The sequence below is a fragment of the Lutjanus erythropterus genome, chromosome 8, assembly GCF_056507025.1.
Source record: "Lutjanus erythropterus isolate fLutEry1 chromosome 8, fLutEry1.hap2, whole genome shotgun sequence".
Classification (NCBI taxonomy): Eukaryota; Metazoa; Chordata; class Actinopteri; order Lutjaniformes; family Lutjanidae; genus Lutjanus; species Lutjanus erythropterus.
Window position 1 is genome coordinate 28807948 of NC_139324.1, and position 17842 is coordinate 28825789.

General features: G+C 39.6%; 1 protein-coding gene across 2 annotated transcripts; it reads right to left on the reverse strand.

Moving 5' to 3' along the window:
• Nucleotides 1–612: 612 nt before the first annotated feature.
• Nucleotides 613–15977, reverse strand: galnt3 (UDP-N-acetyl-alpha-D-galactosamine:polypeptide N-acetylgalactosaminyltransferase 3 (GalNAc-T3)). Of its 2 annotated transcripts, XM_084725201.1 has the most exons (11): nucleotides 15838–15977; nucleotides 13705–14244; nucleotides 11860–12032; nucleotides 9382–9531; nucleotides 8949–9183; nucleotides 8134–8251; nucleotides 7786–7986; nucleotides 3118–3249; nucleotides 2789–2890; nucleotides 2545–2697; nucleotides 613–826 (listed from the first exon to the last, which is right to left on the reverse strand). In XM_084725201.1, the coding sequence occupies exons 2-11, from the start codon at nucleotides 14199–14201 to the stop codon at nucleotides 713–715; spliced, it is 1875 nt and encodes a 624-aa protein (XP_084581327.1). In that variant the 5' UTR covers nucleotides 14202–14244; nucleotides 15838–15977; the 3' UTR covers nucleotides 613–712. The 2 variants fall into 2 exon arrangements, with proteins under 2 accessions (XP_084581327.1, XP_084581328.1); XM_084725202.1 differs by lacking the exon at nucleotides 2545–2697.
• Nucleotides 15978–17842: the final 1865 nt, after the last annotated feature.

The window sequence follows — 17842 nt, forward strand, 5'->3', positions numbered from 1 at the left end:
TTGAAGAGGAAAAAAAGCTCATGAACTAATTGAATTTAAACGTAACCACTTCAAGCCTGATTTGAAGACCCTTTTGATCACAACACTGTAGAAGCCATTATTCCACTACAAAATCACCCATCCCTCCACCACTCCACCCACCCAGGAAAAAAATAACATTGAAGGCACTGGACGGTAGGAAAAAAAAACAAAAAAAAAACTCTTTTAAAAAAGGGACAATGCACATCATACTTCAGGTTTTCACTTTCAGTGTCTTTGGCGCGTAACATTTGGGGTTTCTTTATAATACACATGATCGACTGTATGTCTTTTTTTTTTTTGTCTCACTGTAAAAATGTTCCGTGTTGGCTTTATGTACCTAATACTGCATGTGTTGGCTGTGAAGACTTGGAGAGGTGAAAACATCTCAAACACAGAGAAGGCACTTGTCAAGGCGGTGCATCTTCATTGTCCCAAGAATCTCAGTTCACAGTCTGATCGGGAGCATCGTCGCATGAACGCCTCCCTCCAGCAGTGGCACACTACGGTTCCTCCTAAAGTCCAAACTTCCCAGCAGCAGCAGTTCAGTTCAGTTCTTCTATGTATAAAAATAAATTAAAACTGTCATTAATCTAAAGAAACTGCATGTTACCTGCAGACGGTATAGTATACTCGTGTCCTAGTATGCCTATGCATCCAGAGCGGCTATTGTGTAACGTGGTAGTTTGCTTATTCAGATGAAGGACCAGAGCTGGTATCTGTCAGAGGGGTTGCAGGCGCCCAGAGAGGGATGCTCATGACGGGCACTCAGACACATGTTCCACCCCGGCATGTAGAGTAACTGGTTCTGTATGAAGAGAAGACAAAACTGTTATTTCGTGATTTCAGATACTCTGGTTATTTTTATTTTTTTTATTTTTTATTTTTTTTAGCAAATTAGTGCACATAAAGATGGGCAAACATTAGGTGATTAATCGATTAGTTGGCAGCCATTTAAAGGTCAGCTTCCAGTGGACTAAAACCCCAAGGTGAAATCTTCAAATGTCATGTTTTGTCCACAACCCAAAGATATTCAGTCTACTGTCATAAAGAATTAAAGAAACCAGAAAATACTCACATTTAAGTAGCTGAAATCAGAGAATTTGGATATTATTATTTTTTCTTAAGAAATGTCTCAGAACGAACACTTGATTATCACAATTGTTGGCAACTAATTTGAGGGACAGTCGTCTATAAAATCAACAATAGAGAATTTTTCTCTTATCTGTAGTGCTGTTAATCCATCTACATTGTTTTAGTGTGAGTTGTAGAGTTTGGGAGATATTTATTAAGACTAGATGTCACTCGACTTCTGGTGCTCAAAGCACCAAAAAAAACAAACAAAAATACATCTGAAACTCAACAGCAGTGTCTCTTTTTAGAAATCATGACCCGGTCAAACAAGATAATCCACAGACTTTGTTATGAGCTGTTTCATGTGGGAACTATTTTCTTCCTACAGTAGAATCTATCAGAACAGGCGATATCTCCAAAACTCTGCAACCCACACCAAAATTATCCAGATGGATAAACAACACAATCAAGTGTTTGTTCTGAGTCAGTTTTTAAGAAATAATATCCAAATTGTCTTATTTCAGCCATTTAAATGTGAATATTTTCTGGTTTCTTTAATTCTTCATGACAGTAAACTCAATGTCTTTGGGTTGTCACTTTGGGGTTTTGGTCTACCGGTGTTTCCTTTGAACCTTTATGATTAAGATGTCATCTACAGGTTTAGCAGATGAGATTGAGCTTCACTGCTGAGAGCTGCACATTGAGCAACTTGATCAATTAGCATAATGATATAATTATTTGCCAGATTTTGCTTTTAATTAACTTAGAGAGTTGATCTGAGAGTCCATGTTTATGACGTCCAGAAATCCTAAAGCACCAAAGGTTTCATAACATTTAAAACAAGTTTGTGTTTCTTAGTGTTTGCTGGTAGTTTGTTAGCCAACATAAATAGCTTAGGTGTGATTGCAACTGCAAGCATCGTTTAACTTCATTGAATCAAGGATCAAAGATGAATTTTGTTTGTTTTTTTTAACTAGTACGTTGCTACTGTGAGGTTACTGTGGTAGCAGTTACATTAATAGGAAAGATTAAGCTTTTAAGCTTAGTAGCAACACAGTAATAAAATAAACAAAACAAACATGGTGCCGTTTATTAACATTAAAATAAACTTACTCTGGAACGTTTGTGACAATTTCTGGTTTTCTCCTTTATTTTACCTGATAATGAGCTAATTATGCAAGGTGCAGAATATGCATCTCATAGCAACCATGTAGAATATCATCCAGTAGGTCTACAGAAGACATTTAAAGCATAAAACACCATGACTGGGTCCAAGACATTTCCAGTAGACTATTCGGAGAAACACTGATCAACATTTCTCACCACTTTCTGACATTCTGGGGACCAACCAACTAATCAATTAACTGAGGAAATGATCGACAGATTAATCCATAATGAAAACAGTCATTAGTTGCAGCTCCAGTGCACAGAAAATCCAAAAGACAAACTCACATCCTTCAGTTCCCATTTCTGCATGGCTCCTACAAAAGTGCTCCTGCCTTTATACTGGCAGTCCTCCAGCTTCACACCCCCCTCTGCCCCGTGCAAACACAGCTCCTTCTGAATGTTGTGTCTAATCTCGTGATGTGTGGAGTGCTCAAAATACTGCGGCAAGAGAAACAAGGAAAAAATAACATCGTGTTTCAAATGAATCATATATTTGTCAGAGATAGAAAAGACAGATTTTCTTACAGACCTGGTTTCCTCCCAGTCCGTGGCATGGATACATGATCAGCTGTTTCCCACCCTCATTGTTCTCTCCAGCATCCAGACACGAGTCTCTGCCGACATTTTTCAGCTACAGAGAGGGAGAGGAGGGAGGAGGAAAAGCAGTGAAAGGAAACAAAATGAAAAACTAACATCCAGTGCAAGCTGTTCAAACAACTTTAGTCTCTGGAGTGCTTTCAGTGGTGTCAAATTGGAACTGCTCGGTACCCTCTGGAGATCCTAAGTGGAAACCCACAGTGGCTAGACAGAGCTCTGAGGTTTGGAAAGAGCTGGTGGGTTTGGGGTGTGTGATCTTACTGAGCCAAAGCGGAGTGGGTTGAGATCAGGCATGAAGACTTCTGGATAAACGTTCTTCAAATACCACGAGAAGCTCTTGCACTGCAGACGCTCTCGGAGGTCCACGCGTTTGGAGATGTCTCCAAAGGCCTTCTGTTGAAACAAATGCAAACGGGAGAGCAAAGTATTTTCTTTACGTTGCTTGTCAACAACCTGCAGGGATGCTGGATGCTATCAGGGATCACCGAGCGAGGTTGAACTACAAAGCAATGATGCTACACCTTCAGATATTTTAGTTCTTATCAGAGTGAAATATCTGAAAAAGACACTGTCAGGTATAGAATAAGGTAGAGCCAAGCAAATATTAGATATTTTATCAAAATTGCAATATGGCCTCCTGCAAATTTCAAATTGCAAAGGGTGCATTATTTGTTAAAGCTGTACTATGTAAAAGTGACAAATAGAGTAACTCAGATTAATAGTTTGTGTCGTCTCTTCATGGTCTGTGCAGAATCTGAGCTTTAAATCTGCCTCACAGGTAACTCTCAGTCCCATGGTCATGTCATTATAATTATTATTATCATTAGATACACCGCATCAGTGAATCCTCTCATGCTGAATTCTTAAGCAGCTTGATCCTGCCTTCTTTCTTGTGTTTGTTTTTTTATCCTTGGTCAACCATTCATTCAGTTTTCTCTCTTGCTCAAATTGTAAAAGTCAACCATGTTATTTGCAGAGTGCTTATCTGTAGAACTTAATTATCTAAAGACAAATAAACACAGTTTAAAAGGTGACGTGTGTAAAAACACCATTTTAAATTAAATATTATCATGTTACAGAAACATTCTTGCTTACACATCAAATTTTATAAACTTAAGACTTTACTGTTTTTTAAGGAAAATAAGAATAACGATGTAAAAATGATCATTCCCTCTAATATCACAAGTCATATCACAGTTGCAATATCAGTCAAAATAACTGCAATTAGATCATTTACAGATATAAGATATGAGATATAAAATAACACTTAAAACTTAAAATATAAAACATAAAACATGACTTTTAGTGTAATAATATTTTGTGAACTATGACTATATCAAGAAGACTAAGAGTCTACAGCCACATTAGGAGATCTGTAAACTATCACCATGCTAACATTTGCTAATAAGCACTGAACTTATAATAAAGCTGAGGCTGATGGGAATTAGTGATGAGTTTTGTAGGTGTTTGATCATAAACCAAAGTATTAGACAAAGAAAGGCTGCACGATTAATCAAAATCACAATATGGCCGAGTGTGCAATGCAGAAATGCAGAAGCTGCAGCTTTTGATAAAGGGAAAAATATATGTTATAATGAAGAACTGTAGTGCTGCAGAGACGCCCTGACATATAAGTCTTGTTCTCAAGATGTCAGAAAATGATTAAATGAAAATTATTGCGTAAAAATGATCATTCCCTCTAATTGTGAATCATATCACATCTGCACTATCTGTAAAAATAATCCAAATACAAATATTTCACCACATCATGCAGTCAAAGGACAAAGTGAAAATCTGACCTGATGGTGGGGCTACAGGAAATATTAAGGGATCAACAAAATTATTAAAATTCACCCCAAGGATGATGTGAACGTCTGTACTGAATTTCTGACTATCCATCCAATAGTTGTTGAGATATTTCTCTAAAAACCACAAATGTCAACCTGAGAGGAACACTTCATAATAATCATCATTAACAAATAGTCGACAGGTAATTAAACTTCATCGTTCATAGTTATTTTACTGTTAAAAAAATTACATTATATTAATATTTACCAAGTATTAATAATGCTATAATTTGTTATTTTATCATTAGTGTGTGTAATATAAAATAAAATTTATATTATGAATCACAGCTGATAAGAGATGATGACAGTTACATTCTGATTACAATAGTAAACTATTTTATTGTTGCACCCATTGAAACATTTTGTTGTTATACTATAGTAGATATTTCTTATACAAAGTATAATTTATACATTAATTAGTCTATATCACACAAACTAACTAATTAGTGTTTAATAATAATAATTAGTAAACATAATTAATTATCATTTTATTGTTTGTTAATAGTTAAATAACTTTTAAATAAAGTTTAATTAAAGGTATAAACTATATAATTTACCCAAGCTGTTTGTAAACACACCACAAAAGTAAAATACTGATGTTTTGGTTTGTTAAAGTGTCCCGAACACAGTAAAATAATGAGGTTCTCTGCAGATACAGACATCACCACACACTCTGAGTCGGTCATATGTGATTATTGTAATAGATTATCTGAGTGTATATATATATAATAGTTGCATGTTATGCATTTAACTATCAATTAACCGTTTATTAATGTTGGTTATTACAAAGTGGTGGACAGACTGACTGACCAACACTTCCATCAAAAGAGCCAAACTCTGAACTGTTATTGTCACTGAATTATTTATTTTGCTTTGAAAATCATCACTATTTTTTTTTTTTTTCCTAAAGCCAAATGACTGTGTTTCAATGCTCTAATGACTCTGGTAAAACAAATTAACTACAGACAAGTATTCAGCCGTGTTTCCTTTTAAACTGAAGCATAACGGCACATTTAAAAGGATCTGCAGGCTCCTCATGCTCCTGAATAATGAGAGCACTTACTATAATGACGAGGACGCTGCTCACTGATAGCTACAGCGGCGGATTCCTCGAAGCTGTTGGCGGCGGCGCGTCTGTTTGAAGCCGGCGGGAAAAGGGCTGGCCCGCTCTGTGAGGTATAGCCCTGAGGGAACTGTTTATGGCACCTGCGGGACCACATGTTGGGAAACGCGGCGAGCCTGTCATTTACCAGAGATGACTTCAGGCCTCTTTTTCTCTGACGGTTAACGGCTTTCAGCCTCTAACGGCTCGTCTGTTTCTCTCCGTTCCACAGGACTCGTGCATTTAAGAACCACAACGGTGAACGCTGCGGCTCTCCAGGTGAGTCTAAATCTGCGCTTCCCCCTGCAGAGTATGCTGAGTAAGTCATGATCACACTTAATGCTGCTTGTGTGTGAGGTGGATTTGCTCAAACTTGTCTTAAGGCGGGGATAATGAGTGGTCTTAAAAACACTTACATATGACCATGAGAAGGAGAAATGAAAGATGAGGCTGCAGAGGCGGTTTTTCACAGGATTTCAGAGGCGCATTAGAGTCAGAGGCAATGTTCTTCTGAGTATTAAGGCATGAAAAATACTTAAGAAAATGATATTAACAAGTTATCATTGAATTTAAGTAAAATAAAGTGTATTTGGTAATTTAAAAAAATCAATAATTAAGCCAAAATTAGGATAAATTCATGAGTAAATGTTAAAGTGGGTGTGAGAATTATGTTGGACACTACACATAAATAATGTAAAAACAAACACATCTAAAACGTATATCTAAAGGTGCTAATTAGAACCATAAAAAGGTTCTTCGGCTTGTCCCGATAGGAAAACCATTTCAGGTTCCTGCTCTTTTATAGAGGTTACACTTGCAACCCTTTCAGAGAGTTCTACATAGAACCCAACATAAAGGCTTACACCTAGAACCATCTGTAAAAGGCTTTACCCAGAACCCCCAATGAGAGGTTCTACAGAGAACCCTTCTATTGTGCAATGGTTCCATCCAGAGGATCTGTCCGGAACCTGTCCACCTACTATGGGTGTGAACCTCCAAGGGTTTTATCTTGAACCCGCCAAGTGAGTTCTACTGAGAACCTTTTTATATGCCAAAGGTTTTATCTAGAACACACTGAGGGGTTCTACTGAGAACCTTTTTATATCCCAAAGGTTTTATCTAGAACACACTGAGGGGTTCTACTGAGAACCTTTTTATATCCCAAAGGTTTTATCTAGAACCGACTGTGGGGGTTCTACTGAGAATCTTTATACATGCCAAGGGTTTATTTAGAATGCACTCAGGGGGTTCTACCAACAGCCCTTTTATATTCCAACGGTTTGTATCTAGAACCCACCCAGGGGGTTCTACTCAGAACCTTTATACATGCCAAGGGTTTTATGTAAAACCCACCCAGGGGGTTCTACTGAGAACCCTTTCATATTGCGGTACAAAAAACCCTCGACAAACCTTTGATAAAAGAGTTTTTGATGGATTTCAACAATCCTTGAAGAACTCTTTCTTCTCAATGAAAGGAGTTCTTAATGGAACCCTGAGTCTTAAACCCTTGACAAACCCTTTCTTAAAAAAGGATATGTCAAAAGCTAATGGTTCTGTGTAGAACCTCAGTCCTTCTATACTGTATACTGTACTGATATACTGGAGTTAGGTGGAACGCTACAGAAGAGAGTTATAAGAATTATAATAGATCAAATTATTTGAACCAATCAATACATTATTTACTCATTTAAATGTGTTAATTTTGTTGTCTGGTTGATTTTAAATGTACACACAAAAAAATCTACTTCCAAACTTGCAGTATGACCAAAGGGCAAGAACAAACATTAAAAAAACAACAACTTGTGGAACAGGTGTGACGAGGAATTAAGAATAGTAGTTCACTTTGTAAACGTGTTCCAAACATAAGAAATGTTTGGAACTTTGGTCAGAGAATTTAATGACTCATTGTTAGGTGTCTTTTTGTGAAAATGTTAACAAGGACTGAAATAAACTACAAACTACAACTACTAGAGTACGTACATCTCTTGCCAGATGTGCAGCTTGCAGGTTACGCCGGTAAAAGATCTCCTTGTAGTCGTCCATCCAGACCTCCGCCAGTCGAACCTGGTTACGAGCGATCACTTGCGTGCCCTTGGGGAAGGTGTGGGGGCTCTTGGTGCGGAAAACATGACCAACGATGGAACAAGGGATGATCTCCAGCTGTCCGCCGCACTGCCACACCTGCAGGTTAATGGGAGGCAGCAGAAACAGACGCGTAATGACGTGCAGTTAAGACACGCCCGTGCAGCCGTTTGGCCACTGGAGTGACTCAACAGGTTAAAGGGCTCAGTGCTGCACATCCAGAATGGCAGCTAAGTGACATCTTACCCTGAATGACATCTCAATGTTCTCGCCGCCCCAGATTTCCATTTCTTCATCATAGCTTCCAATACGGTAGAAATATTCTTTAGAGATGGAGAAGAGCCCACCAGCAAAAGTAGGAGTCCTATACAGAGAAATGTTATTCAAGGTTTTTACTGATTTCCAACAAAAAACAAAAATTTACATAAAAGTTGGTCAAATTTTTTTTTACAGTACACTAATAAGGTGTAATAGGCTGTATGCTGTATCAAATTAAACAAAAACTACAAAAAATGTTCTTTATTTAACAGTATTAGATCCTTAGACCCTTAGTATTAGACCTAGGACTGTACTGTAAACTAAAGTGTATTATTTCCCACTGTTAGACCTTACAAGAAGATAACAAGGGACACATTACAACAGAACTGTACTGCAAACTGAAGTGCCAGTACATTTCCATTGTAATGTCCTTAATTACCCTCCAAAAAAGGCTAATAAGGGTCAAACAGTGGGAGATAATACACTTCAGTTTACAGTACATTTCCGTTGTGATGTATCCCAAATTACCCTCTAAGAAAGAGGGAAACAATACAATTTTGTTTGCAGGACATGTCTCTTGTAATGTGCTCATAATTGCCATCTAATAAGGGTCTAATAGTGGGAAACAATACACTTCAGTTTACCGTACACTTCAGTTATAGTGTGTCCCTAATTACCCTCTAATTAAGTCTTATACAGGTCTAACTGTAGAAAATAAAACACTTAAACTCTGCCCTAATTATCCCCAAGAAAGTCTAATAAGTCTAATTTTGTAACTGTACAATAAAGTGTGCATGCATTACTTGATGGGGTATGTTTCATCCTTCCTCCTTTGTTTCTCATGATCTGGTAGACTCTCCCAGCCGAAGGCGAGGCTCCAGTCAAAGTTGCCGCGGTTGTGGTTCTGTCCATAAGGGGACGGTTTTATGAACTCAAAGGTATTGAGATCAATTGTGGTTATATCGGGACTCACTACTGCAGTCTCGTTCTCTGCTATCCTGGCAAGCAGAGGCTCCAGCCACCCATTAAAGCATTCACCTGTCAACACGCGCAAATCAAGACATTGCATCACAACATCTTTCTTGACAATACACACTGACGGGTTAATTTTGGAGTGTAAAGCCATGCCAAGGGAAGAGCAAACATGAGGTTGTTTAGCAGTGGGTGTGTAAGCAAGGGTGTGTCAAGCATACGACTGGTTTCAATGTGTGATTGGCGTCAGCGGAGTTGACTAACAGTGGGCGTCCAGAAAGGTGAGGGTGTCGCCGGTGGCGACGGAGGCGCCCAGCAGCCGAGCGGTGATGAGTCCTTTCCTTTCACGCTGGCGGACGACACGAACAATGCTCAGCTGCTTCAAATAGTCGTCTAGCTGGTCCTTCAGCACATCTGAAAGTACAGGAAATCCCTCAGACAACCTCAGAGGTTGAGGAGAACATTATGACAAATCTGATGAAATAACACACAAGACATTTTGTTGTTACTCCCATTTTTCATAAGATGAAGTAAAAGATTTCAGACATCCTCTATGCACACAAAAGACTTATTTTTACAAATTTGTCAAAATACGTTTTAGTGAGGACATCTCCTGTGCCAAGAGAATCCAGCCACTTGACAGATGTGGCATATACAGTGGAAATGCTGATTAAACTTTCTGAGTATTGCACACAGTGTTGTGCATGAACGTGTTAAAAGAGGGGCGGTCACTGAATGTGCTCCTGTTTATGGCGACCGGTGAACGATTAATAAACGTGAGCGACATTCACTCCTGAGAGAGATAACGGCGCTCACACCGTCAGCTGATTAAAACAGTGTGATCGCAGCAGAGAGAGAGGAAGCGTGAGAATATGGGAAGAAATGTTGAAGTGACATAAAAACTTTCGGTGAGAAAAGGACACAAAGATCCGAATCAGTTTCGCTCGTCTCCTCGGTCTCGTCTCACCTCCTAATCTTCTTGCAGTTCCCATGCAATATGGTGCATTCAATTTTTTTGGACTATGAACTATGAACATGAACCACTTCATTTAAATCTCTGTGAACTGAACTTTCACACAGCTCTTTTTAAGACTGGACGTTAACACTGAGTGCACAGATGTGACTTGGACTGGTCACAATAAAAGGGCACTCTAAAGTGCGCAGTTTTATCTTGAAAAAAACACTTTTTGCCCTGGAGGGCAAAGGCATGACCCCCCCCCCCCCCCCCCCACTCTGCCTCTAATTGGCTAGTTCCCGTTGGCTTTGATGGTTGGGTTATATAGGTTTAGGCACGAGGAGTAATTGGTTACTCCAGGTTAAGGGTTAAAAAAAGGTATCTGTGGCCCTGAGTGAAACAGCCACAAATATCCACACAGATCCCAAATGTTTTTCCCAGGAGCGCGAAATCATGACCCACCCTTTTCTGCCTCTCATTGGCAGAGAAGGGTGAGTCTTGACTTTGCCTTTGTTTGTTTGGGTTGATTTAGACATGAGGAGTGATTCATTAGAGTTGGTGTAAGAATATGAGCGCAAGTCAGACACAGGAAAATAAGGGCGGGTCCTCCTGAGAAAAAATGGTATTTGTAGCCCTGTGTGAAAAAAGTAATATTTCTGTGCCTAATAAATATATTGCACATTTAATGTGGAATTTTAGTGTGACCAGTCCGGGGGACACCTGGGCAATAATTATGGTATTTAATCAGCATCTCTGTATGCCACACCTGTCATGTGGATGGACTTGTGCTCACTAACACGGATTTTAACAAATCTGTTAGCACAGAAGAAGTCGTAGCTTTTTTTCCTTTGCTTGGCCAGGCAAGTAGGTCAGAAATCTTTTTTTTTTACTTGCCTCTACAGAAATTGTTTTATTTATTAGCAGTTATGAAATAACAAGAGTAAAAGTTGATTCTCGTGTTTAATGCAGGGCTGCAATGTCTATAATAGTGAAAAATGTCTATCCCAGATTCACAAATTCCAGGTTTAAATGTCTTGTTTTGTCAGTCCAAAACCCAAAGATATTCAATTAAATATGATAATAAATGGAGACAAGTAGAAAATCTTGTATTTGGGAGGCTGAAAACAGCATTTTCTACCATTTTTGCATTAAAAATTACTTTAACAATTAATCAGTTTTCAAAACAGTTTCATTCTTTCTTACTACTTCCCCTACTGGGCAAGTCAGTTCCTAGATTCAGTAGCCTGATGTGGCATTTAACTTGACACAGGCAAGCAGGCAGTCCTTGTTGTTGAGCCCTGACTCATACAAACAGCTACCACTTTAACAATAACTAAGTCTATGAGACTAATATTTTCAGTCCTCAGCCTCGGAGGTAAGACTCAAAACAGATGAAAAAGGACAAAACCGTCTTTCTTTAATCATCAACATGGCTGGCTATCAGGAAAGCTGGCCTCCATCTGTGGTCTGCTCCCAAAATACAACTTGAGTTTAGACTGTCAGATGAACTGCATTCCCTGAAACCTCTCTCCTCTCCAATGTTTTGTTTCCCTCCTACATCAGACCTATTTACAAGAGTCAACTCTGATTCATTTCTAAGCACAACCGCTGCTAATTCGTCCTAGGAAAGTATTCACTAGCAGCCTCGCTTCCTGTTGTAACCCACTTCACGGGCCGCAGAAGGAGCAGGAGCAGCTCACCAAAGAGCTGCCCACCCAACATGCTGCATGAAATCGAACCCGAAAAAGAGAGCAGGGCGGTCCTGAAGGGCCCCTATTGAGTTTTACCATCCACGCTGGCGTCGTCCACCAGGATGATCTCCTTGAGGAGAATGGCAGGGGAGGTGTGGAGGACACTGTATACCGTCCTCAGCAGAGTGCTCCAAGCCTCATTGTGAAACACAATTATCACGCTGGTGGTCGGCAGGGGGGGGCATCGCTTGAAGGTTTGCTCAATACATCTGCAGCGAGAAGGAAAAAGAGCACAAAGATCTGACTGTCCCATACAGTTCCTGAGTGGCACAATAGTCTAGTTATTACATCTGCAGACTCTCCCCTGTGGGGTGTCCATTTCAGCTGGGACACCGCATGTGTGGCAGCCTTTGAAATACCTGCCATATCAGAGCGGCGGAGACTAGCCAGTACATGGACGGGCTTTATGTCTGTGTCACGTACTGACCGTGCACTGACATGTACTTGGACTTACATGCACTTGGATGTGCTGTAATTAGCCAAACATAACTGTGCTTCTCTCTGAACTGGCCACAGTAACTGGGCAGGCGTGCTGAAACAAAGTCCCAGTCAGAACAATCATCTCTGTGGTTTCTGCCTGAGATCTGTTGCAGAAAGCAAATATGATGAATGTGTTTGGGTTAGAGAGTCAGTTCTGCTTAACTTCCATCTATATTACAGTCATCTGTGTGGGTGTGTTGCACCGTGTGACTTTAAAGGGGTAGTTCGGATTAGATAATATGGGGTTGTGTGATGTACTTATTGATAGTCAGGGTTTTACCTACAGTAAACGCAGGTCGACACACCCCCAGTTTGGAGAGGCAGAGAGGGGCACCGGCACAGAAGCTGAGTAGTAGTAGCTAAGTTTTAACCACTTAAAAAGATCCATCTAAATCAGTTTTATTAACTTTAACTTGCTGTCTGACAGCCTTTTCGATGGCAACCTTTACTAACAACAGTTTTTGGCCAAAGACTTCTTTTTTGACTTCCCAGGAAGACTTAAAACAGCAAAATTTAGAGGAAAGGGTACTGGGACTTTTACTTGACAACATATTTTAAAAAATGATTTAATTTGGTGTATAGGCCACACATATTTTACAATTGGAGTGTGTAAGAATTTACTTCAGGCCTACAACAATGAGACATGAAAATTTCACTATTACAGAATATATATTTTTTTTAATTATTTACATGTATTTTTTGTCAAAGCCACCTGGAGCCACTGGAGAGAGGCGGTGGAGCTGCATGCCTGCTCCAAACCAACCAAACTCCATTGGTGAAATCAGTCATTTTAACTTGAAGAAACACAGGAGTTGCTGGACTATCACTGCCTCCAACTGTTAGTTCGTTTGTGTTATTTTGTGACTTTTTGAAGAATCCAAACTATTCTTTTAAAACACACAAGTCAGACGTAGCACAAAGAAACAGCGGTAGACCAGCAACTCCTGTGTTCCGTATGGTAAAATTACCGATTTCACAAATGGAGTTTGGTTGGTTTGGAGAGAATATTTGCTGTATGCGACAATGGTTTCCTGACATTAAAGCATGCTGTCTGACAGCAAGGTAAAGAGATGAAAATATTGCATAAACCTAAACTGATACTGATTTTTTTAAGTGGCTAAAATACCTTTTCGCTGCTGTCCCTGTCCACACAATACTTTGGTTTTACCACACATGAAATAACCTGAACCAAAGCTGCGTGTAAACCCACGAGGTGGTGCAATCACATGTTTCTAAATCAAAAAAATTTGGAGACTGAACTGAACATCATTTTGTCCACTATGCTCACTAACACAGCGCTGTTCTTGAGGTTACTTGCACATTTTGAATGAAACATTAGGCAAACATGATGGATTCTGCACAGTTTTATCATAAAGAATAATAAAGATTGTACAAACTGACTCTGGCGGTCTGGTGTCTGCGCCCAGGTCTCTGCTCAGGGAGATGCGGTCACTGGCAAACAGGTTAAAGCAGTGTTTCTCTTCACCCCTCTCCTTCTCCTTCTGCTCCTCAGGGCTCAGCGAGTCTGTGTGAAAAGGTTTCCCAGCAGCACCGGGAGCGAGGGGGTTCTGAGGCGGCCGTTCCAGAGCCGGCCTGAGCTCAGCGCCGGTGTAGTGACCCGGCAGACAGGACGCGCCCTCCGCGCTGTCCTGCTGACGTACGGGGGCTCTGATCTGCATCTTTGGCATGGCGTCCCTGAAGTTATTGACGGCTCCCATCACCATGCCCAGCATGGTGTCCCGCTTCACCGCCACCTCCTTCAGCCACGGCTCCTCCTGCTGGCTTTGGCTCCCCACCTCCCATTGTATGAAGAAGAGAAACGTGACGAAGACGAGGGCCACGATCACCAGTTTGAGAGGGTGCAGTCGCCTTCGGAGCACTCTGCGGAGAGACGTCATTCTTCTTGAGTGGAGAGCAGGCTGGCTTTGGACTGGGATTCAGCTGTAATAAAGGAAGATATTCAGATTGAGTTTATTATCACAGGCAAACAACAAAATTATGTTTAAGTCTCAGTGACTAGCAGCAATAGAAATCAAGATAAATGACAGAACCTAAAAATCTTTTATCGGCCAATATTCTGTGTACAGAATGTAATATACAAAATACATACATTAACAAACTTTTATTATAAACAATAACACACCAGTGTACTGAAATGATTAATAATTATAAATTACTATACATAAAAAATACAAATAGAACAATAAAATGTACATATTAAGCCTGAATTAAGAAAAGGGATCAAATATGCACTGACTATAAAGCTCACAAATAAAAACAATCTGTAAAAGTTTTCTAGTATGTGTGTGTGATTCTTGGGTTGATGGTGAGGGACAGACAACAGATAATCACAGAGCACTATCAGTACAACTGTCATTTGTATGTTATTGACTTCTGCACCAATATCAATGAAGAGATTAGACAAAAAAAAAGAAAAGAAAAAAGTTATATATACCACTAATGATATGACTGATAGAGCTGTGATGGGTCAATATCAAGTCGATAATATCGGTTTACCAATATATCAGTCGGGGTCTAATAAAAACCATGAATAACAAGATAAAAACAAGAATCAAAGGATAAGAAACAACAATAAAAGAGGTGTGAAAAGGGGTAAAAACACAAAAATGGAATATAGGCAATAATAAATAAAGTTAAATAAATATAGAATGAAAAAGGTTAATACACAACTAATAGAAAACAAGAATGAAAAAGAGGAGCAAAATAAGAAGAACAGACAAGACAGAATAAGATGAAGGTAGTGTCCTCTGTCTACTTTATCTACGGGAAAAACAGGCACTTGAACAGGGGTGGAAGTAACTAATTACAACTACTCAGACTACTGCAATTAAGTCGTTTCAGGTACTTGTACTTTAATGAGCATTATTTGAAGCCTGTAATTTCACTCACACTCAAGTATTCAATACACGATGTAATCTACTTAGTTACTTTTAAAAAACTCTGCTGCAGGCACAGGTTTGGAGACGTGACTGTGACCACTGAGCAGAACAGAGCAGCAGTTTGGAGTAAAGTAGCTGATTTAACTGAAGATCTGAAGAGACAGAAAACCCTTTTTATTGAATGTCTGCTATTGACAATGCAAAGGAGCAATACTCTGAGTAGCTTTGAGTAGAATACTTCTACTTGTGCTGTTGGTTTACTTGTACTTTCACTTGTACTAGAGCACAGATTTTCAGTACTCTTTCCAGCACTGCACTGGGATATGGTCAACAATGACAGTGGAGACACTACAGTATATAAAAAAAAACAGGACTGATACATTTGATAAGACAGTGTGGATTCAGAGACACGATATGTCATGTCCCAGCATCTTTTAAAGTTATTCTCTGCTTTACATTTTTGTAATAAAACAGTCGCAGCCTGCGTGTGACATTCATGAAGGGACAAGCATCTGCTGCTATCTTCAAATCACATATTTCAAAATCGGATTATGAAATGAACAATACAGCTGTGGATTCCTTCAGACAGAGAGAGAGAGGGGGGGGGGGGGGGGGAGTAAAGAAGACCACGTACCATGAGTCGCTGAGCTACAGGTTTAAGTCGGAACAGCCCTTTAAACAGTTCCTGAATGACATCCTTCTGCGACAGGAGATCCTCTTTTTTTGCGTGTTTCAACTCCACAGAAACTTTTCGCGGAGACAAAAAAGACTTGCTCCGTCTTCTTCTTCTTCTTCGCCGGACTTCCGTCTCGTTGGATCCAGGTGCGCTCCTCTCAGGTAGAGGGAGGGGACGTGCTGCTGACGCGCCTGCGCAGAGAGGACGTGTCCAAATCCATACCTGGGAATACGCACGAGGAACCGAAGCGTTAACGAGAGATGACAGCTTGATTTTTTTTTTTTGTCCTGTTACAGCTTATTTTAAAGACAGAATTTGCCAGTAAAATCAAACGAATCGAGCCAAACCTGTTGGTAAACACTCTTAAGTGCTCTGCGGTCAGTTTGTCTTCAGGAGTGCTGCGGACTGTGTTCTCCTCTGAGTTCCTCACATTCAATAATGGTGTCATTAATAGGATTTGTTCAACTGGTCATTCACTGGGACAGTTGCTGGGTTACAAATAACGGAGGAACGCGCTATACCCCGCACACACACACACACACACACGCAGCAGCCCACCGCATCCAATCAGCTCCTCTCAGAAAACACATCTTACACACATGGAGCTTATGAGACAAACTAAAAAACGCACATGGTCCAGCAGCACGCATGTGGAAAAGTCTTTTACGCATGGAAGCGAACCGTCGCATGTGAGCTTTCTGATAAAAGCCGCAAAAGCTGACACTCACCGGCGGACTCTGGTTTGTCAGATCCTTTAATTTCCCAGGTTTCCCCGCAGCGGATGGTCTTCATAAAGAGTTGGATGCCTGCAGGAGTGGAGACGCGGGTGGATTCCAGCCGCAGGGAGCCTTCTCCGGTGCTCTGGTGCCCAGTTTGAAGCCTCTCTGCCTTTGACTCGCACAGTGACTCCATCTGTGGTGACTGTGTTCCCCGGCACTTCCTATCCACGGCAGGCATCCAGTTTATTATGGCCATTAAAATGTTCACTGTGTGTCCCACTTCTTTTTTTCCACTCACACTTGTAAATGTTTGTCTATGTGGCGATTGTCTGCTGGAAAAAAAAAATGTCCTTTTAGACCATGACAAGACTTATTTCAGCCTGTCAAAAACTTTTACCCATCATTTATTTATCATTTAAATCTTCAACCGTGTAATAGCGACCAAACAGTATAGTCTTTTTGTGCAACATGTAATATACATATTTTGACACATTTCTTCTGTATTTATATTCTATATTGTTTATTGTAGTATAATGTACATATTTTAGCCCTTATTTTTATTATATTATTATTTTATATCAAATTATTCACCTTTTTAATAAGTAGCCACGTAATAAGTGTGATAATGTACAGTGAGCAGGTCATTATGGTAAAATAAACTCCTTCAAGATGATTCAAGATCCCTCCACTCCTGTATCACCCTGTCACGGTTCATTTTGCCATAATGAATCACTCACTGTGCATTATCCTTTACATACGTCAGGCTCTTCTTTTATTTAATTTTCTATGCTTATACATTTCTGTTACTGCATCAGCTATAACGCAATCCAATTTCTCCCAGGGATCAATAAAGCATTGATTAAATCCTTAGGAATTAAAAGAAATCAGGCAAAAAATCCACCGTCTTTTATGTAAATAATTTTATTTTTTAAATATAAGCTTTACAGTAACAAATATCTACATTTATCTCCATCCTAATAATGTTCATCAAAACATAAAACATTTCAATATTCAACATTGTTTTTCATATGAACTGTAGTAAATAATTTCAAATACAATATGAATATGTTATGTATCAAATTAAAAACAGTTTGTGTAACACACAGAAGCACATCTCAGTTCATGATGAAGATTACATGTTCTTCAATTTCTGCAAGACTCTCTTGTTTTTAGGCTTTGATGCTTGTTTGACTATAGCCACGTTTCCACAGCAGGAACTTTCCCCAGGGACAAGGAGCCTTGGA